Raw genomic sequence first — 20,901 nt, forward strand, 5'->3', positions numbered from 1 at the left:
TTCTTTTTCCTTTGGCCTTGAGGACAAAGTTAACCGTGTGAAATTCTTGTCTGGATTGTTTGTCCCTTATTGAGAAACACAACAGCTGCCAGCTTTCGTGACGGATGAGGGTTAACAGGTGCTCAGAGAATACATCTCATCTTGAAATGTTATTATTCATTTTTGAAATGAGAATAAATTTAATACAATATCAAGAAATTAAATTAATTATTTTTATTTTTAAATTAAATTAATTCTTATCACACCAGTATTCAGTATTTACTTATACAAAACACTAACTCATTTAAGTGCAAATTTTTATTATTAGTAGCTAGATACACCTTAGTCAATCCCTGGTTTTCTCCTTCACTTTTAAAGTGTGTCAGTGCACAGCATAATATCTGGTTGAATTAGTTTTTTTCCTTTGTTGGCCTCATTCTCAGCTGTCTTACACATCTTCGCCGCTGATATCTCACCTTCAAACCTTGATTCCCTTCCTACGGCTGTGTGTGCACAAATTTAGACTCCCCCATGAAAGTCATATGTAGAAGACGGTTAAAGGTAACAACAGTCCAAATCTAAGCAGGAAGAGAGAAGCTCTTGAATAGCTGTGTGCATTTTATGTTAAGAATTCAGAAGCAATAGTTCTCCGGAATTTTGTGCAGACTGGACTCGGCAAGATTAGAACCAACAAGCAGTGGGAGACAAGTCTGATCGCCAGCTTTATCTGATCTCTGCCAGGAATGGACCTTCTGCACTATTCCTTACGGTAGAGTAACATATTTTATTTTTTTCAGGAACTGTCCGGTATTTGCATGAAGTGTTCTTTAGATAATTTTTAACATGAATATTCTTCATTTCAATTTAATTATCATATCTTAGTTTATGTACTTATTTCACCAAATGTAGCCACAAATTGTTTTCTCCAAAACATTCTACAAGACTATAAATTGCACAAATGCCTCAAGATGCACCTAATACTCATTTTTAAATGTATACGTACATTTTCTGGTCAATTTGTAAAAGTTAATTACAAACAAGCAGCAAATTAAGCAGCAAGCTTGTGTGGCCTGAATTACTTGGACCTTTTCTGTTTTCTGCAAATACTATAGTGAAATCAATGCCTTGTGGTGCAGTGCATTTCCATCACACAATTAAACCTTATTGCTTGATTGATAGAAAGATTCAAAATACAGCAGTCTTAGAGGGAATAATATTTAAGACTGTCTAAAAACAACAAATATTTGACCCCTTGGGGCTAAATTAGAGCTAAACAAAATAATGCATGAAAGTGTCTCAATAACAGTCCTTCAGTATAAGTTGCTATGCACCTGTCCAACATCATTAGATTGTCTCTTCTTGTACTAGTCAAAGTTGTGAGCACAATTCTTGAATTCTTGATTCATGACATTGAATGAAAAGGTCTTTCTGACTTATACTTTATGCCTCCAGGTGCTTGTTGCATTGCCTTAAAATAAAAAAATGATTAAAAAAAAGCAATGAACATACATTTTATTGCACATTTGCTTTATTCTACAGATATTTTAGAGACTGTTAGCTACAGATAAACCCAAAATTGTTGCATGGTTGTCTGTGGGTTTCACTCCTCATCTAGTCCTTTCTGTAATGAAGAATAGACAAAGAAAGACAATTTAGTAACAGATAACAACACTCAATAATAAAAAAAAATTTCAAAGCCCTGTAAAAAAACAAAAACAAAAAAAAAACATTTCTCTTTTGAACAGGGGTGCCATAAGGAGGAGAAAAATGATGTCCATGGAGCCCGTGATTGACAGCGGCTCAAGAAAACCCTTCCATCCGTTTGTCCTCATTCGGGTCATGGGTGAGCTGCAACCTTTCCCATCTAACTTTGAGCGAGAGGCCCAGATTGTTTGCCGGCCAATCACAGGGCATTACAAACCGTTCACACTCCTATTTATATTGTCTTCAGGTAACCTAACGTTTGGGTTTTTAGAATGGGTAGAAAGCTAGCGTACCCTCAACCCTTGGAAATCTGGAATGCCAAAAATAGAATGTACCGTATTTTCCGCACTATAAGGCGCACCTAAAAACCTCCAATTTTCTCAAAAGCCGACAGTGCGCTTTATAATCCGGTGCGCCTTATATATGGACCAATATTGAGCCACTACAGCAGGCGTGTCCTAATATATGGATTTATATATGGACAAAGTTTTAAAATGGGCCATTCATTGAAGGTGCGCCTTATAATCCGGTGCGCCTTATATATGGACAAAGTTTTAAAATGGGCCATTCATTGAAGGTGCGCCTTGAAATCCGGTGCGCCTTATAGTGCGGAAAATACGGTAAGTGAAACCAGGATGGTTTCGACTAAAACATACTTTTAGTTTCCTCCGAAATATCTGATTTAATAAATAAACTCCTCAGTTGTCTTATTACATCAAAGACCATCGAGAAATATGAGTTGCAATTTTGTGAAGACAGTCATCCATTACTTTTTGCCTAATAACATAGAAGCATCCTTTACCTTGGCGCCAACATCACGGCTTTTAGCACGCAACTTGTTGACCTGAGATTCAGCAATGTCAGCTCTTTCTTCAGCTTCATCGAGCTCGTGCTGCAGTTTACGGAACTTGCCCAGATGAGTATTGGCTTGTTCTTCCTACAGGGATCCATGCAGAAAAGCACACGACACAAAATTATATACAATATAATCAATGAATATTAACTTCATGAGGGTGTTGTTGCTTTCGTATGATGTCATTTAATTGTGAATGAGCAGAGGCTTATTGGCCAACATTTTGAAAACAACTTACAGCCTCCTCAGCAGATCTTTTGTATGCTTTGACTTTCAGTTGGAGTTTATCAACCAGATCTTGGAGGCGCACAACATTCTTGCGATCTTCCTCCGTCTGTAATTATAAGGACTAGGTAAGACACTCAAGTTCTCTCAATTTCTTTAATTCTAAATTTGTATGAAAATAAACATTGAAAAATGTGTGATCCATCAATGATGGATATCAATGATGAAATATATTTCAGTATTTAAGAAACTGAATGTATAAAGAGGCTTACATGCTATTTTGTATTTATGTATTTATAGAAAAGAACATTTCTTTAAAAGAAATCCCACCTGATAGGTGAGTTCCTTGATGCGCCTCTCATACTTGCGAATTCCCTTTATTGCTTCGCTGCTCTTCTTTTGCTCAGACTCCACCTCATTCTCAAGCTCCTTCACCTGAAAGCAAAAACGTATTTTTAGCACTATAACAGGGAACCTGGTGAGTTAGGGTGAATCGGCTGAACTCTCGTGGATCGAGGAAGTCTTACCCTGGCCTCGAGCTTCTGCACCTGCTTCCTCCCCCCCTTCATTGCAATTTGTTCAGCTTCGTCCAAACGGTGTTGCAGGTCTTTGATGGTTTGCTCCATGTTCTTCTTCATACGCTCCAGGTGAGCACTGGTGTCCTGCTCTTTCTTTAATTCTTCTGCCATCATGGCGGCATCGGTGATGGCCTTCTTGGCCTTCTCCTCAGCGTTCCTGCATTCCTGAACTGCTTCTTCTACTTCATTCTGAAGCTGGGATGCATCATTTTCAAGTTTCTTCTTCTGATTAATCAGACCGGTGTTCTGTAAAATTGTTTGGAAAGTAAATAAGTGCTGTTGCAGAAAGTCATCTGTTAACCATTTTGCTGGAATAATAAAAGTCTCTCACCTGTGAGTGCAGCAGCTGCACCCTTTCACTGACATCCAGCAACTCTTGCTCAGCAAGTTTGCGACTTCTATCAGTTTGCTCGAGAGCAGCCCTCAGTTCTTCCAGCTCAGCTTGAATGAGATTATTACGTCTCTCCACAATAGCAATGTTCTCTTTGAGATCATCATTGGCACGAAGAGACTCATCCAGCTGAAGTTGGCAATCCTTCATGGGACAACATCCGTCATAATTAGTAGTCTGTCGAATATTTTGTGAAAATGTGTTGCTCCAAGATTACCTTCAGATGTGAATGAACAGATTTGAGTTGCTTCTGAGCCTCCGCTGCCTGCCTGTTGGCTTGACTTAGCTGAATCTCCATCTCATTAAGGTCTCCCTCCATCTTCTTCTTCAAACGAAGGGCCTCGTTTCTGCTTCGGCACTCCGCTTCTAGAGAACTCTGCAGAGTTTCGATAGTCCTCTGCATGTTCCTCTTGCACTGCTCCATCTCCTCATCTTTCTCAGCTAGTTTTCGCTCAATTTCAGATTTGATCTGACTGAACTCAAGCTGGGCTCTTAGAATCTTACCCTCCTCATGCTCCAAGGAAGCCTGGAAGACACAAGAATCCACTGAAGTAATTCACGGTTGACATAAATACGGTAATGTGAAGTTCTCGGGTAAAATTTCCTAACCTCTGCTTCCTCTAGAGCAGACTGGATCTCACTCTTCTCTTGGTCCAATTGCTTTCTTATTTTCTCCAGCTCATGAATATTCTTTCCACTCTCACCGAGTTGCTCACTGAGATCAGAAATCTCCTCTGTAGAATATCAAGCACCATTAGGGATAAATATCTACTCTAAACACAATCCAAGTAGAGCATACCCTGTAAGTTTTTGTTTTCTCTTTTCATGGTCTCCAGATGATCCAGAGACTCTTCATAGGAGTTCTTTAGCTTGAAGAGCTCAGTGCTCAGAGCTCTGGCTTCCTTCTGGGAGCCCTCCAATTCACATTGAGATTCCTCATACTTTTGTTTCCATTCAGACAAGACCTACCAGGAAAGAAAAAAGCCACATTGAGGAGACATTTTAATGAACATACTGCTAACAGCTTTGTATTCACCAACATAATCTTGTATTATGAGTTCTGTTCTTTATACTAATACCTGGCATATATTGACTGACCATCAAATATTTCTGTTTTCATTCTTGTATTTTAAAATACTGTATTTGTGGTGTTCAAGTTTCTCCTGAATCCCAGGTCCTATTTTCTGTGTAAAACTATCCAGACTTCAACTCTAAATTCATGTTTTCATTTACTGTCAATGAACTGTATGGTTAATTAAAATGATGATTGATTGCTTTATGGTTAATTCCCTTCCTCATCAAATTATATCCATCAATTCATGGGTCTCTGAGTTAGTTAACTTTCAATTTTAATTTATCGAACTGCCATGCATGAATACAGACTTATTCAATTTTGTGGTCTGCAATTACTAATGTTGCCTCCGTTTGAACACTTCACCTTGTCAAAGTTTCTTTGCTTCTTGTCCAGAGCAGCAGCAGCAGCATTTGATCTCTCCACATCCACCATGAGGTCTTCAATCTCATTCTGCAGTCTGTGTTTTGTTTTCTCCAGAGAGGAACATTTGGCATTCACTGCTTCTACAGCTTCTTCGGCATCCTGCAGACGCTGAGCCAGCTTCTTCCTTTAGAAATCATTTAAACGTTATAAATGTTATTGCTTCCATTGTTAAAATTTTTAATTCAAAACGATTCAATTATTGGCTGCTCATTTATCCAACAAATAAACTTTTTGTTCGTCTTACATTTTAGCTGGAACATAACACAAACAAAAAGCTGATCTGCCAGACACAGTGAAGTCATGGTGAAATGATGAGTCACATTTTAGTCAAGGTGGATCAAACGCTTACTTAGCCTCCTCCAGTTCTTCAGTTCTCTGGATGGCATCAGTTTCATACTTGGTCCTCCACTGAGCCACCTCAGCATTGCTCTTGGACATGCCACGCTGCAATTCAGCCTTGGCCTCTTGTTCTTCCTCATACTGCTCTCTGAGCAGGTCGCAATCGTGGCGAGAAGATTGCACAGCATGGGCTAAAGCATTCTTGGCCTGTGAGGAAAATATTTTATGAATATGTGGAAAACAATTACAAAATGTTGAGGCACCTGCCTCAGAGCAGAGTTCATCTTACTTTGGTTTCCTCCTCCAGTTGTCGTTTGAGGTCTTCAATTTGTTGTGTGTAGGACATTTTTCCTCTGGTAAGTTGAGATACCAGAGACTCTTTCTCCTCAAGTTGTCTTGAGAACTCGCCTAACGTTATGGCCACATGTTTCATTTATGTCGGAACATAGTGGAGAAGAACAGTTTTAAATTAAAACAACACAATGACATACCATTTTCAGTTTGAAGCTTTGCTTTCTGCATGTTGAAGTCATTGATGCAACGTTGGGCTTCTTCAAATTTGGTCTTGTATTCATTCATCTGATCTTCTACCGTTCTGCATGTCTTCTCAAGTGTTATCTGCAATTGCAATTCTTATATTAGCACTATCACCTTAAACTTATAAAATTGAAACTTAAGAAAAAAGTTCAGCTAACTTTTGTTTTGACAATATGTTCCATATTGGAGACGACATCATCTAATTCCAGTCTAAGTTCGCTCTTCTCTTTCTCCAATTTCTGCTTGACTCTCTGCAGGTTGTCAATCTGCTCCCCCAAGTCGGCCACACTGTCAGCTTGTTTCTTTCTCAGAGTGGCCGCAGTGGATTCATGCTGCAGCGTGGCCTCTTCCAGGTCTCGACGAAGTTTCTGGAACTCAGCCTCCCTCTTCTTGTTCATCTCAATCTGGGCAGATGTTGCTCCACCAGCCTCCTCGAGTCTCTCACTGATCTCCTCCAGCTCTCTTGCAAGTTCTGCTCTTTGCTTCTCCACCTTGGCTCGAGCAGCTCGCTCTGCCTCGAGCTCTTCTTCCAGCTCCTCAATGCGGGCCTGATTAAACATTATTGGTTAGTCGTTTTAGAAAACTTCAAATTTCAAACCATTACCTGAAACATTTGTTACCTGAAGCTCTTTCAGTTTCTTTTGAAGCTGAATGCCAATTGCCTGCTCATCCTCTATTCTACTAGTGAGCTGGTTGACTTCAAAGTCCTTCCTGCAATGAAATATTTATCATTAAATAGTATAGGAAACAAAAGTTTCAATGTAGCTGGCTATATATTCTTTGAAATAATAATTGCAATGGTATTTACTTTTTGAGCTGCTCTTCCAGTTGCTGCTTGTCATTCTCCAGATCCATGAGGCTTTCCTGGGTCAACTTTAAGTCTCCCTCCAGTTTCCTCTTTGCTCTCTCAAGATCCATTCGAATCTTCCTCTCTTGTTCAAGGCTTCCTTCAAGCTATTAGAAAATGCATCCAAAACGTTTAGCTCCAAGGTAGCAGTAACATGCTTTTCAAATAAATCATACTCAAGCACATACATCATCAACTTGCTGTTCTAGTTTTGACTTGGCCTTGGTCAGAGTGTTGACTTTGTCTTCCTCACTCTGAAGGTCATCCAATGTTTGCTGGTGAGCTTCTTGTAAAGCCTTCTTCTCTTTGGTCAACTTGGCAATGACTTCATCCAAAGCTGCCATTTCTTCGACCAGGTTTTTCACCTGGAAATCATCATGATAGTTCATAATTAAGTTATTGTAATTTCTATTTCTAATCTTTCTTGTAGGACATAATCAAGCAGTTTTCATACCTTGTTCTCAGTGGCGTGCTTCTCTTTCTCCACTTTAGCTAGAGTTAACTCCAAGTCATCAATGTCTTTCTTCAGCTCGGAACACTCATCCTCTAACTTCCTCTTCTTTGCTGTTAATTCAGCGTTCATTTCCTCCTCATCCTCCAGTCTTTCAGATAACTCCTTTGCCTTTGCTTCCGTCTGGATTTTGTGTTTGATCAACCCCTCACATCTTTCTTCAGCATCGGCAAGATTATCTTGCTCCTAATTTAGAAACACAATGTCATATATTTTTATATAACTGATATAGATCATTTCTTAAAAGCTGAATGATGATATTAAACGTACGGCCTGGACTTGGAGCTGCAGGTCATTTTTTTCTTGGAGAAGAGAGACCATTTTTTCCTCCAGTTCCTTCCTGCGAGATTCTGACTTTGCATAAGCTTCTTTCAATTTCAGGAATTCTTCCTTCATGTTGGCCATTTCTTTTTCTGCCTCTGCTGATCTCAAAAGAGGTTTGATCTTGAAGAATAGTTTCATCCAAGGCCAATTCTTGACCCCCATAAAGGCACGAATGTTCCACTGGATTACCAATAATGCATCCCTGTCAAAGATCATCCATTGTTTTAACTCTTTGTTCAGACATTTGCCCAAATATTAAAACAATCTGTAGCCCTAATTCCTCTAACCTCCTCTCAACAATCTTTTGGTATTCCATTCTTGCCAGGAGACCTCTTGATCTAGACTGGATTCCGGTAATGATGAGAGATAAACGGTCATCTCTCATCTCCTCGAGTTGCCCAAGGAGACCAGCCTTGAAGAACACCTTTTGAAAAATGTAAATCAATGTTACTATCTAGTTCATTAAAATTTTCAGAAAGATATTTATATTAGATGTTAGGTGTAATGGTCCTATACTAACTACCCTTTATTACCAATGTTAGGGAATAATCAGAATAAACAATAATTATACAATGATATTTTGTATTCTTAATGCTTGAACTCAAATATTAGATAAGTGTTACACTAAACAGTTACATTGTTTTGACGCATTTGGATTATGTGCATAGATTGAAAATTCAAAACAAATACTTTTGAATTCCTTTATAACTTGCCTTTGTGTGTCCAAACTTGTATTGATTGTGGTCAATATCCAAAGACCCAAGAAGTTTTTCTGCACCCTTCTTACTGTCGATAAATTGACCCTCAGGGATAGCAGCAGGATTCAAGATCCGATATCTAAAAACACATGGATAAAATATTTACAAATAATAATCCCTGTGAATTTCCAATTTTGGCGGGGATAAAAGTTATCTGGTGCTACCTCTGTTTGAAATCTCCATAGAGTATCCTGTTGGGAAAGCCCTTTCTGCAGATTCGGATGCCTTCCAGCACACCATTACAACGCAGCTGGTGCATCACCAGAGGGTTCTCCATGGCTCCAGGAGTCTTGGTCTCATTGGGGATGATGCAGCGTACAAAATGGGGGTGAGTAGACCTCAGGTTGGTCATCAGCTTGTTCAGATTCTCCTGTGAAGGTAGTGATACAATGTTTGCAACTAACCTGGGTGATAACTGTGATCAATTCTTGATTGAAAAGTTTCTTGTACGTCTTGTACTGACCCTATGCAAGGCCGACACAGTCTGAAAAGATGAACCCTTCTTCTTGCTTCCTTTGGCTTTTCCACCATCTGTTAACGAGGGCCAACTTTAAGTATCTTTTTTAGCGACACAAGCAAGAATGGGTGGGGTGGATTGAGTTCATTTTTACCTGCGGCTAAATCTGATCCAGCATAATTTGCAAAGAGTAAAGACAATAATTTGAGGTTAGATTTCTGGAACAGTCCAACAACCGTCTCATTTAGAGGATCCTTGTTCTTCACCAGCCAGTTGTTGATATTGTAATCAACAGTGCCAGCATAGTGCATCAGGGCAAAATGGGCCTCTGGTCTCCCTTTGACTATTCTGGGCTTTTGGAAATTGTTGGATTTCCCTAAGTGGTTGTCGTAGAGCTTAGCTTTAAAGGTTGCATCGCTGGCTTTGGGGAACATGCACTCCTCTTCAAGGATGGACATGATACCCATGGGCTGAGGAGAACATGACATTTTAGATTTCAATGTTATGTCTGATCAGTCATAGCCTCTCATAAAAGTGTCTCTCACCTTTTCAATTAGGTCAATACAGGCCTGCAAGTCCATTCCAAAATCGATGAAAGTCCATTCAATGCCTTCTTTTTTGTATTCTTCTTGCTCCAGCACAAACATGTGATGGTTGAAAAACTGTTGCAGTTTTTCATTGGTGAAGTTGATACAAAGCTGCTCAAATGTGTTGAACTGAAAGAGAAAGCGATTAAAAGTTTAACCAAATGTCATCTTTATACAAAACAATACAAGACAAAGCTCACATCAAAGATCTCAAATCCAGCAATATCCAGAACCCCAATGAAGTACTGGCGAGGTTGCTTGGTGTCCAGAGATTGATTAATACGGATCACCATCCACAAAAACATCTTCTCATACACTGACTTGGCTAGTGCACCAACAGCATAGGAGACCTAGAAAAAAAGAAAAAACAAGTAACACACTTATGGTGTGTGATCGTAATCAGGTGAGCTATACACCGTACTGTAGAAATCATGTTTTGCAGCAAATCATACAATGGGTAAGCTATAGTGTGCAGTCCTAATGCTACATACATACATCTTGATTTTACTAGACCAAAAAACATTTCCACCACTTTTGTAGTATTTACCTGCTTATCATTTTGTCCCTTGGTGACCCACTCATTTCCCACTTTAACTCTTGGATGACAGAGACCTTTGATGAGGTCAGCAGAGTTTAAGCCCATCAGGTAAGCAACTTTGTCAGCATCTGAAGAAATTAAGTATGAAAAATCGGAATCATTTTTTTTTCATCCTAATTAATCTGTTTTTGAAATCCAGTCAATTTTACCTTCCGTGCCATCAGCCTCTGCTTGCTCCTCACGCTGCTTGTTCTTGAATTTCATGTTACCATAGTGCATGATGGCACCCGTAAGTTTGTAAATGCCATTCTTCTCCTCTTGGGTGAACCCCAGCACATCAAAGGCATCCTGAGATTAATATGCAAATGATTTTGATTGCCTGTCTTGATATTTTCTGCACTACCTCAAAAAAATAGTAATACTGGAAAATGTAACAAGCAATATGTTTGATTTTCTCACATCAGTGGCCACAAGCTCATCAGCATCATTGATGGAGGCGACAGTTGTTTCTCCTTGGGAGATGAATGCATAGTCGTAGGGGTTGTTGGTGATAAGCATCATTTCTATAAGAGTGGGAAAAAATAGTTACTTTTTTAATCATGCACCGCAAAACAAGCTTTTAGTCAGCTGTTTTTATTTACCCAAAAGCTCAGGTTTTTTCTGTGAGAGAATCTGATAGAAGATGTGGTAATCTCTTTCAGCCTTAAGCTGAAAGGTGACACGGGACTTCTCCAACAGATCTATAGACGCATATTGAAAACATAGGTGTGACAATAAATACATACGTACATACATACATACATACATACATACATACATACATACATACATACATACATACATACATACATACATACATACATACATACATACATACATACATACATACATACATACATACATACATACATACATACATACATACATACATACATACATACATACATACATACATACATACATACATACATACATACATACATACATACATACATACATACATACATACATACATACATACATACATACATACATACATACATACATACATACATACATACATACATACATACATACATACATACATACATACATACATACATACATACATATATACATACATACATACATACATACATACATACATACATACATACTAGCTGTTGCTATAATCGATTATATGTATGAAGTGTTACCAACATGTCTCAATATCAGCCGATGCAAGCTTTCCACTGGCAGCAAAGTGAATTCGGATGAATTTACCCTGGTTTAAAAAAAGAATAATAATAATAATGTGTTAAAGTACAACACTTAGAGTACAAATACTTGTTTTTATTACTTTTTGTATAAGTGAAACTTACAAATCTGGAAGAGTTGTCATTTCTAATGGTCTTGGCATTTCCAAAGGCCTCTAAAGCTGGGTTAGCTTGAATGATTTGATCCTCCAAGGTACCCTGGAAACACAGTAATCTTATGGAATGCAATACACAAGAAAAAAGTATAGATTTAAAATTTTGCAAAATTAGGATAGACACCTTTTTCTCAGAGCCTGTTTCTTTCTTCCCACTGCTAGCTGCAATGCTGGCAAAATACTGGATGACTCTCTTAGTGTTGACAGTCTTCCCAGCACCAGATTCTCCACTGTGGAAAAAGCATGCGAAATTACACTGACATTTAATCAATAATGTCTTTAATTATGTCTTCCAAATGAGCAAACAATAATACCAGTAATGATGGCATTATAGATTCAATTCAGGCCTCACTCTGCAAATAAAACCTTACAAAAACCAACCAAGAACTAAAATCAAACTTACGTGATGAGAATAGACTGATTTTCTCTGTCTGGAAAGGACATACAAGAGAGATTTCAAAACTTCGTACACAATCTCCATAAATTGTGTCCATCATATTGATATGAGCATAGTCTATATAAATCTTTAATTACCAGTTAACATGTACTGGTAAGCGTTGTCAGAGATGGAGAAGATGTGAGGAGGAGCTTCACTCCTCTTCTTCCCTCTGTAGGCAACAACCACCTCTTGGTTGTAGACTGGCAGCGCCTTGTAGGGGTTGACAGTCACACAAAACAGCCCAGAGTAGGTCTGGCAAAGACATACAGAAAGTAAGGGCATGGTCTGCTATCACTGGCATTTGAAGCTGACATCGTTCACATAGCTTTCAAAGCTCTTAACTCACATAGATCATCCATGCTGCGTAACGCTCTTTGAGGTTAAACAGCACAGCGGGCTCATGAAGGAAAGTGAACATGGCCATGTCTTCAATTTTATCAAACTTTGGCGGGTTCTGAGGGTGTACGTCAACATCCTTCACAGTCACAGTCTGAAGACAAAGAAAATTCAATGACTTTAGCATATTTCCAATACTATATTATATTATATTTACTATAATCAACAAAACCATCATTGCAATGCCATCAGTGTTCTTTTTGTCTTCCGTCGTACATACAGCTTGCAGACATTGGTTTGCAACTTAATGTGTTTGCCTGTCATTAAAGTAAGCCACTCCTTCTTTGGAGGCAATTAGATGGACAACAATTTCATTCATTTGTAGATTTTTTTTTCATTTAAACTGGAGATTATGTTGAAGTAGACAGTGGTAATCTGTATATAGTACATAAAGATGAGTTGACAGACATAGATTAAAATTATTTATGTGCATCTTGGAATGGGACGATCATCTGCCTCCTGTCTTTTCTTGTTTAGTTTCTCACTTAATAGGTAGCTTTCTTCACCTCTGAGATTTTGGGTCCTGCCAGTATGACTGACCTTCCCCTTTGCAGTTTGAGCGGTGACTTTGTCCCCCTCGCGGCTGGTGATGGAAGCCTTCACGAACTCCTCCTCAGTGTCAGGAACAAAACATTCTTTCTTCATGTCAAATACACGAGTCTGAGCCTCCAGACGCTCCTTGTCTGATTTCCTCAGGTAGGGGGCCGCTGCCCCAAACTCTCTCATGGCGGCGTCACCCATTTTTAAGCTTGCTTAATACAAAAGGAAAGCAAAAATAGAGTTAAGCATTGTAAATTGTGGTTAGAAGAAATGTTGGATTTAGATTAATACTTACTTTTTTAATTCGTATAGAGAAGACGGAGGTGCTACGGCCCTAGATGGAAAAATAGAGCGCTGAAAGTGACTTATAATAAATATGATGACAGTCAAACGGTGAAGCCTTACCTTGTGATAGAATGGTGACCCACTGTGGGTTCCACAATCAGTTCCCTTTATAAAGGAAGCCCCCTCCGCCATATATGGAGGATGCTTGTTAGGCCCAAGAATGCTATTGTGTCCGAGTTGGGTTGGTCAGTTTGAGGGTAAATGAAGGGCAGAGAGCAATATAGAAATCAGCGGGTCAGAGTCTTATCAGTGTCGGGGTCTCCTGACGAGGCCATATTAGGAGCTCATTGTAGGCTGGTGATTAATCATAGGTATCCTTAAGCAGCCAGGGAAACACGACTCGATCCGTAAATAGACACGAGAAGGAATTCTTTTGTCATCGTCCCAACATGCAACTGTTGGCTGGGGGAACAATGGATGTTGGGTGGAAGACCAGCCTCCTCAAGACTTATTATGAATGTAGTAATATTAAATTGTTTTCATCTGGGAACAAATGGACTAAATTTACTTGCATAATCCTTTTTTTTTTTTTAATATCGGCGTCCTTTCGTACAAACAACATAAACCACGGAAAGTAGCTCAGTAGATCTCCAAAAAACGTTATGCTATGAAGGGGTCTCAGTTACTCAGGGGGCTTAAGTGGTGTCTGTAACGTAATGTGATGAGTTATCATAGGAGGGCCACTGTTGCAGTATAAACACCATGAGATGGTAAGTGGGGGAGTTCTAAATAAAGAACATTGGTTTGTGAGATTATCCAGGCGACGAGTGTGAGGCAACACAGACTAAAATCTTCAGTCGGAGACATGCCTGAGATTCACTGAAAGGCTGTAATGATGACAAATAACAGTGGGGTGTGCCAGTATGACAGACTCCACTGTAATGCCAAGGTCACAATAGAGTAGCCATCAAACATTAAAAAGCTGGTCCCGAACAGCCCTGTTGACGTGGCTTTGTGTCTTTGAGGACAAAGATAACAGTGTGAAATGCCTTCTTAAAACCTTGCACTGATTGAGGAGAACAGCCACAGAGGCTTTGCTTGCATCAAGGATAACAACAGCACATGGTGGCCACACACACACACACACACAGCCTGTTATACATAAATACACTGAGAGTGACAGGTAGACGGCATTCCTCCTTACATTTTTGTACTCCAGATTAGATGGCAGTCTCTTGAGAAAAAAACTAAGAGAGCATCTTTCAGCGAACTCCCCTCATTTATTTTGTCTTGATTTATTTTTTTTCCAATTTGAGAACCGGGTGTGTGGTCTTGGTTAATTTGATTTTTATGTACTTGACTGTGTTTAGGGACAGGTTACACAAGATTGTTTTCAACTGAAATGGCTTGGCTGTTCTATTACATAGCAGCATTTGGAAACATGAAAAAGCGAATTTATGAGAATCAATCAGAGGGGCTGTGTTAAGTTAAACAAATGGAATTGAAGTGTTGTTTCGGCTGTGCAAGTGGGATGTTTTTGTTCCCCCTCTGTCACCGAGTGATTATGAATGTCTGTGACTATCGACCAGCACAAAATCTCCAATGGGATACTCCAAAGGATTACAGAAATTGGATGAAAAAAAAAATGCAAAGAAGTAAAACTCCTACAATTTATCTCACCAACCTGCATCATAGATGTGTACTATAACAGGAACTGGACAGACAGTCCTAAGCACCAACAATCACAGTCCCTTCAAAGGTTAAGAGATAAAAAGAAGGTCAACAACTGCTGACAAGTGCTGAGATTATTTCCGTTCAAATAAGTGAGCGGCCCTCTTCCTGACAGCTGGCGTCAGGTTGCCAAATGGAAGCGAGAAATTCTTTGCAGCTGCTAATCATAGGTCAAACCTCTACTCATTAAAGGAGGCATACCTTGTTTATGCCATAACACATTTATTATTCATTTATTTATTATTCATTGTTTGTGCCTTCTTGTTTCTATTTTTTTGTGTTGTTTACTTGTATGTATATTGTGTACTATGTCTTGTCACCGTGGGATAGTGGGAACGTAATTTTGATTTCTTTGTGTGTCTTGGCATGTAAAGAAATTGACAATAAAGCAGACTTTGACTTTGACTTACATCATCTCCTTAAACTTTAAATAGGAGGAGCTCTCAAAAATAGAGGTGTGTACCATAGATCATTTTTCTTTTTAGCAAGAATAAGAACATAATCATATCATTTTGAAGGTTCGAATTTCTTTTTTGGTCAGTCTTTGGTGTTCTTCACTCGGGCCAAGACTCAGACGTTCTAAAACTTAATGCTGTTAGTCCTTAACACATATTGTTCTCCTTGTTATGTCGACGTGTGAATTTATTTTTATTAGCTCTTAGAGACGTGATTGCCAGCTCGAGGATCCAAGGACATGTTTTGTAATGAGATACTAAAGGCTCCCAGAATTTCACACCAAGAGTGTCTGGGGTCTCCTCTATCAAATGATTATTCCGTCTCCAGCACAAATTAAAATGACAAAGACGTGACAACAACGTCACCAAAAAACGGGAAAAAAATCATTCCATACTGACATTTTTGTCTTATTAGAAAATATAGCTATCACTGTGTATAATGCAAAAATAGATCATCTGTTTAACATGTTGGTAAAAAAGATTTTAAAAACTGATTTCACTTCATCAAAGTATGATGATTAGGCATACCGGTAATTTAACACACAAATCGATTCACTGAAATCTGCCATCATAGCCATTTGGGGAAACAGGCAGACCTTAGCGGGGATTCACTAAGCAGCTGTTTAGGATTATATGTGGTTTATTGTTGACCTTGAGGCCCTGGCAGATGGGATTTCATTAACTCTATTTTAAGATCAGGAGATTTGTGGTCCCCTTTACTTAAACTCTGGCGTCTCGACATCCAAAACTGAAATGAGTGTTGTCTTTTTCCATTCAGATCTAATAACAACTAATAAGAACTGATCCAAGAGTTAGACGCTTCTGTACCAAAACCTAAAGCGTGTTGTTATTTTTTAGGTGTGACGTGCAAAATGCACAATAACTACGTATATACTTAAGTGTCTACATGTTAAAATAGAAATTACATAATGAGTTGCAGAATTTATTATATCAACGAGGACATGATGTCCTTTTTATTTGCCTTGTAGCCAAATTGCTTCTGTAAGACACAAAGATTTTTAGATTACTATATTGTGATTGGTCAAGGATAACTCGCGTCGGGCTGAAGCCTTGTTCTGTCTACTTCCAAAATAGTCCGTTTTCAGGAGACCCCAAAAACACCATGATTATTTAACTGTTAAAATTGCATGAACAAAGACAGCAAGCCATTTCCCACAATTTTGAGTGGTCAGTAATCTGTATCTATAACACCCACACAAGTCGATTGACTAATATTTGAAAAAATATTAAATTGACCTAATTGTGTTTTTTAGGATTTTGTTGTTTTTTTGGAGGTGTTGTTGTTTTAGAAAGGGAGCGGCGATTTTGGAATTTTGCAGGTAGTCAACCCCATTTTTTATGGGATATTCAATTTCATGGCAGGTTGGAGCTTTGTCATCATTTAGTTGAAAAACATTTGGTTTAAAATTTATTATTTTCCAACCTATCTCAACCTATTGACATGTCCAATACTACATACTATGACTAAACAAATATATCAACAGAAAAACTCAAGTATGGCAAGAAAATGACAACTACAGTAGAGGGGTGGTGCAATCCTTGATAAGCTTTTATTAGACACTACAAGTAGTGAATTGTGAGGGGGTGTTGAGGGAATCTACGTCACACTGCAAGCAAAAGGTTTTGCTGAAGACTCCAAACTTCACTCCTCCTCAAAAGCCTTTCTGTTGCAGCCAGGGCAAGTTGGAGATTGGGGGAACAAAAAAAAACAGCTATTAAGTCTTCGGATTAGTATTGCTTTATCATATCATCGTCATATGAGGTGCTGAAGTAGCGTGTTTATAGTAATGACTCAATTTTAAAGCAGCATAGAAATTAAATGCAGCATGTGTAAAGGTCGGGCAGTGTATCAGCTGCACCAACCTTGGGGCCAGCATCACGGCTCTTGGCTCGTAGCTTGTTGACCTGAGACTCAGCAATGTCAGCACGCTCTTCAGCCTCGTCCAATTCATGCTGCAGCTTCCGAAACTTTCCCAGATGAACATTAGCCTGCTCCTCCTGTTTTAAATATAGGAAAATAGATGTTTACGGGCTGATGGTAGGGGGAACAAGTGTATGTTTTCCACTAAATGTATTCACACATACAGCCTCCTCAGTAGCTCTCTTGTAGGCTTTGACTTTCATCTGCAACTTGTCTACCAAATCTTGGAGACAAGCAAGGTTTTTGCGGTCTTCCTCAGTCTGTCAAAATCAGAGCAAAGTTTAGATCGTTGAGAAAGAGTGTGTCCCTGTGGTAAAGAGAAGTGCCTGAGTTCCTTGATGCGTCGTTCATATTTCCGCACACCCTTCACAGCTTCACTGCTCCTCTTCTGTTCCATTTCCACCTCATTCTTTAGCTCTTTAACCTAATCAAGGACAACCATCTTTACAAAAACAACTTTGAACAATTTTGTGGGAATATTGTTGCTACAGAAAACAATATTTCCTAAACATTTTTGTTGACATATTTGCAGGCCCTACTTTATTGTATAAGATATTGACAGAATCGATCAAGATTGATTACAACTGTAGACGAGCAAGCAGTTGATTCAGTGCCACCAGTCTGTGGCATAAATCCACAAACCAAGACAAGCTCTCTTTTTCTGATGTGCAACTACTGTATTAGGATTGGAGGCACTGTAAGTCATGAATGCTACCTTGTGGGGAACAGCAGTATTACAACTAATGGCTGCTCAGCTATAGTCAACATGTTTATTTATAAAAATCAATCTAAGACCATACTAATCCCGCCAGTTGCCTATCCTCGCAAATGAATATATAGATGCACAATGAATGAACAAAGCAAACCTAAGTGACACAAATCAGAAATTGTCTTTCACTCACCCGAGTCTCAAGCTTCTGTATTTGCTTTTTCCCTCCCTTCATTGCAATTTGTTCAGCTTCGTCCAAACGGTGCTGCAGGTTTTTGATGGTTTGCTCCATGTTTTTCTTCATACGCTCCAGGTGAGCACTAGTGTCCTGCTCTTTCTTCAGCTCTTCTGCCATCATGGCCGCATCGGTGATGGCCTTGGCCTTCTCCTCAGCATTCCTGCACTCCTGGAGGGCATCTTCTACTTCTGTCAGAAGCTGGGAGGTATCTGCTTCCAGTTTCTTCTTTTGGTTTATCAGAGAAGTATTCTAAATCAAGTGATTATTTAGTAGCAAACAGAAAGATGGTAGATTGGTAGATGTCATGTGTTTCTCTCACTTGTGAATGCAGCAGCTGCACCCTTTCACTGACATCCAGCAACTCTTGCTCAGCAAGTTTGTGACTTCTCTCAGTTTGTTCAAGAGCAGCCCTCAGTTCTTCCAGCTCAGTTTGAATGAGATTGTTAAGCCTCTCCACAATAGCAATGTTCTCTTTCAGATCATCATTGGCTCGGACAGAGTCATCCAGCTGAAGTTGGCAATCCTTCATATGATAACTTCCAATAGATACATATTAACATAAAAAATATCACATAAGACAATGCCATGTTAGGCAAGGTAATTTTGTCCATTACATGTGGACCTAATTATTGCTACCTATCTGTTAATGAAAAAAAAAAAAAAACTGAAAAAGAAGAAGTAATTTCTTTGCTCCTCTTCTTTCCCCTGTAGGCAACAACCACCTCTCGGTCGTAGACTGGCAGCCACTTGTAAGGGTTGACAGTCACACAGAACAATCCGGAGTAGGTCTAACGAAAAAACAACTTTTAAATTGCGCGACATTAAGTAATGACAGGAAAACGAATATGATTATCTTACATAGATCATCCATGCCGCATAACGCTCTTTGAGGTTAAACAGCACAGCGGGCTCGTGGAGGAAGGTCAACATCGCCATGTCTTCTATCTTGTCAAATTTTGGAGGATTCTGTTGCAGAATCTCGGCGCTTTTGACGGTCACCGTCTATGGAACACAGTATAACCGTCAAATGTGTGCAATGTTTTTTATTTGATTGTTTTTTTTTTTTAAATCAAGCTTCTACTTTTAAGAGTAAAAATAGCATTTTTAGATTGGCTCAGATAATTTTCTAACTGCTACTCACTAGTCTGGAGAATAGTTCTTGCTAACAAGAATACACTCATGAACTTTATCTTTCAAGTGTAACTTTAATTTGTCTTTATTTTTAGGCCACCGAAGAAGCATACTGGGAACCACACAGCTCAAACGTCCAAGCATGCTGGGTAATTAATGTACGTGGAGTTTTAAATAATCACCTTCTCACCAAACCATATTTTGTCTGTCTTTCTTCTTTTTGTCAATGTTGGCAAAATTCAATTTGAGTAGCCATTAAGCTCACTAACCTTTCCATTTTCTGTCTGCACAGTGACACTGCCCCCGTCTCGACTTGTGACGGAAGCCTTTACAAACTCTTCTACCGCATCAGGGACGAAACATTCCTTTTTTATGTCGAAGATGCGAGTGGAAGCCTCCATCCGCTGCTGCCCCGTACACAGACATCTCTGCATCTCCCATAGCTTCACTGTAAATGGAGAGAATAAGGACATCACAGATGGAAAATCTTTCCCCTTCACACACAATTTAATGTTTTGTTAATTACAAATAAAAAAAATATCAAACAGTAATCATTTTCATTATTTGTTATCATTTTGAGATTTTATTATTTGTAATTAGAATTAATAATGGAGTCAAACCATTTAGATTCAGTGTATAATTTACCAATGTGTCCAACTCAGACAAAGTCAGAAGTCTTGAGAATAAAAACAAAGGACTTCAGCTACAAAGAAAGCAAAGAGAATAATTAATGTTTTTTCTGTATATTTCTTAATTCCTTGTTTGTTTCACTTATATTTAAGCTCATGTTCTAAGAAAAAATCCATTATATCTGAGCTTATTTTCTGATCATTAGCAATGTGTTGTATGGTAAAAAATGGTAAAAATTGAGCAAACTTACAAGATCTGAGGTATCAGAATGGAAATTTCTATGATGATGCCTGTGAGAACGCACACACACTGTGCGTGCATAAATAGTGTACCCTCCGTTGAGTAAATTATCTTCCAAACACTACCAACACAATTACCAATACACACACAATAAACACAATAAATAATTTCACTCCCACGTCTCTCACTTCCTGTTTGTTTGTGGATGCTTCGGCTTAAATTAAGGCCACTGAAGAACATTGCATTGCTTTTTTTATTATTTTTATTGAGTTTTTTGCATGAAATAAAATTTGCTGAAATTACATTACATCTATTTTGGGGGGAAAATGTCATTGTCACCATAAGAAGCAGAAAAGTGACGGCAATTACGAAAACATCAAAATGTTGTGGCCCAAATAGATTTTTTTTTCTCTCACATGCCGCCAAATCCCTGACGGCGTCTCTATTGTCATCAGCGAGGGTTGTTTGTGTGTGTGTGTGTGTGTATGTGCATGTGTGTGTGTGTGTGTGTGTAAATTAGGGTGGTGGCCTCTATTAAGGCAGGGTTATCAGGGTTTATAAATGTGATCCCTGCAAATGTTGACGCCAGAAATCCTCCATGGTATGCATATGTGTTACTTCTTCAGTG

The 20,901-nt window shown here is 38.8% G+C and overlaps 3 protein-coding genes and 2 long non-coding RNA genes across 11 annotated transcripts in view; 2 read left to right on the forward strand and 3 right to left on the reverse strand.

Annotated features, from left to right (window-relative positions):
- LOC133165708 (uncharacterized) overlaps positions 1-1,809 on the forward strand; it is a 28,560-nt gene extending 26,751 nt beyond the window's left edge. For all 3 annotated transcript variants that reach the window (XR_009717648.1, XR_009717647.1, XR_009717646.1), the window contains 2 exons: positions 645-748; positions 1,725-1,809. This is a non-coding gene — a long non-coding RNA (uncharacterized LOC133165708). The remainder of the gene's footprint in view (positions 1-644; positions 749-1,724) is intronic.
- LOC133165702 (myosin-7) lies at positions 1,486-13,430 on the reverse strand. 2 transcript variants are annotated; one of them, XM_061295548.1, is made up of 39 exons: positions 13,318-13,430; positions 13,208-13,246; positions 12,913-13,124; positions 12,323-12,466; positions 12,072-12,228; positions 11,941-11,968; positions 11,662-11,767; positions 11,488-11,580; positions 11,327-11,390; positions 10,768-10,866; positions 10,586-10,689; positions 10,336-10,474; positions 10,136-10,254; positions 9,789-9,938; positions 9,547-9,717; positions 9,156-9,471; positions 9,008-9,075; positions 8,709-8,914; positions 8,500-8,623; positions 8,074-8,210; positions 7,733-7,988; positions 7,406-7,648; positions 7,140-7,316; positions 6,913-7,058; positions 6,725-6,815; positions 6,263-6,652; positions 6,059-6,185; positions 5,857-5,975; positions 5,578-5,774; positions 5,169-5,352; positions 4,530-4,695; positions 4,340-4,464; positions 3,948-4,256; positions 3,671-3,874; positions 3,289-3,585; positions 3,092-3,196; positions 2,775-2,870; positions 2,486-2,620; positions 1,486-1,600 (listed from the first exon to the last, which is right to left on the reverse strand). In XM_061295548.1, exons 3-39 carry the CDS (start codon positions 13,111-13,113, stop codon positions 1,580-1,582), a joined length of 5,814 nt encoding a protein of 1,937 aa, XP_061151532.1. In that variant the 5' UTR covers positions 13,114-13,124; positions 13,208-13,246; positions 13,318-13,430; the 3' UTR covers positions 1,486-1,579. The 2 variants fall into 2 exon arrangements, with proteins under 2 accessions (XP_061151532.1, XP_061151531.1); XM_061295547.1 differs by having other exon boundaries at positions 11,488-11,767.
- On the forward strand, positions 2,614-19,954 carry LOC133165709 (uncharacterized). Of its 3 annotated transcripts, XR_009717651.1 has the most exons (7): positions 2,614-2,889; positions 8,730-8,872; positions 18,348-18,477; positions 18,984-19,054; positions 19,135-19,301; positions 19,499-19,561; positions 19,696-19,954. It is a non-coding gene; the product is annotated as an uncharacterized LOC133165709 (long non-coding RNA). The 3 variants fall into 3 exon arrangements; XR_009717649.1 differs by having other exon boundaries at positions 18,348-19,301; XR_009717650.1 differs by lacking the exon at positions 2,614-2,889 and adding an exon at positions 8,110-8,222 and having other exon boundaries at positions 18,348-19,301.
- On the reverse strand, positions 16,931-18,889 carry LOC133165706 (myosin-7-like). Of its 2 annotated transcripts, XM_061295551.1 has the most exons (5): positions 18,592-18,889; positions 18,228-18,521; positions 17,490-17,585; positions 17,268-17,402; positions 16,931-17,068 (listed from the first exon to the last, which is right to left on the reverse strand). In XM_061295551.1, the coding sequence occupies exons 1-5, from the start codon at positions 18,799-18,801 to the stop codon at positions 17,057-17,059; spliced, it is 747 nt and encodes a 248-aa protein (XP_061151535.1). In that variant the 5' UTR covers positions 18,802-18,889; the 3' UTR covers positions 16,931-17,056. The 2 variants fall into 2 exon arrangements, 1 of the variants encoding a protein (XP_061151535.1); XR_009717645.1 differs by lacking the exon at positions 16,931-17,068 and having other exon boundaries at positions 17,490-17,749; positions 18,592-18,888.
- Positions 18,827-19,889, reverse strand: LOC133165707 (myosin-6-like). Its single transcript, XM_061295552.1, has 3 exons — positions 19,673-19,889; positions 19,131-19,274; positions 18,827-19,060 (listed from the first exon to the last, which is right to left on the reverse strand). The coding sequence occupies exons 1-3, from the start codon at positions 19,874-19,876 to the stop codon at positions 18,905-18,907; spliced, it is 504 nt and encodes a 167-aa protein (XP_061151536.1). The 5' UTR covers positions 19,877-19,889; the 3' UTR covers positions 18,827-18,904.
- Positions 19,955-20,901: the final 947 nt, after the last annotated feature.

The sequence above is a fragment of the Syngnathus typhle genome, linkage group LG13 (assembly GCF_033458585.1).
Source record: "Syngnathus typhle isolate RoL2023-S1 ecotype Sweden linkage group LG13, RoL_Styp_1.0, whole genome shotgun sequence".
Lineage (NCBI taxonomy): Eukaryota > Metazoa > Chordata > Actinopteri > Syngnathiformes > Syngnathidae > Syngnathus > Syngnathus typhle.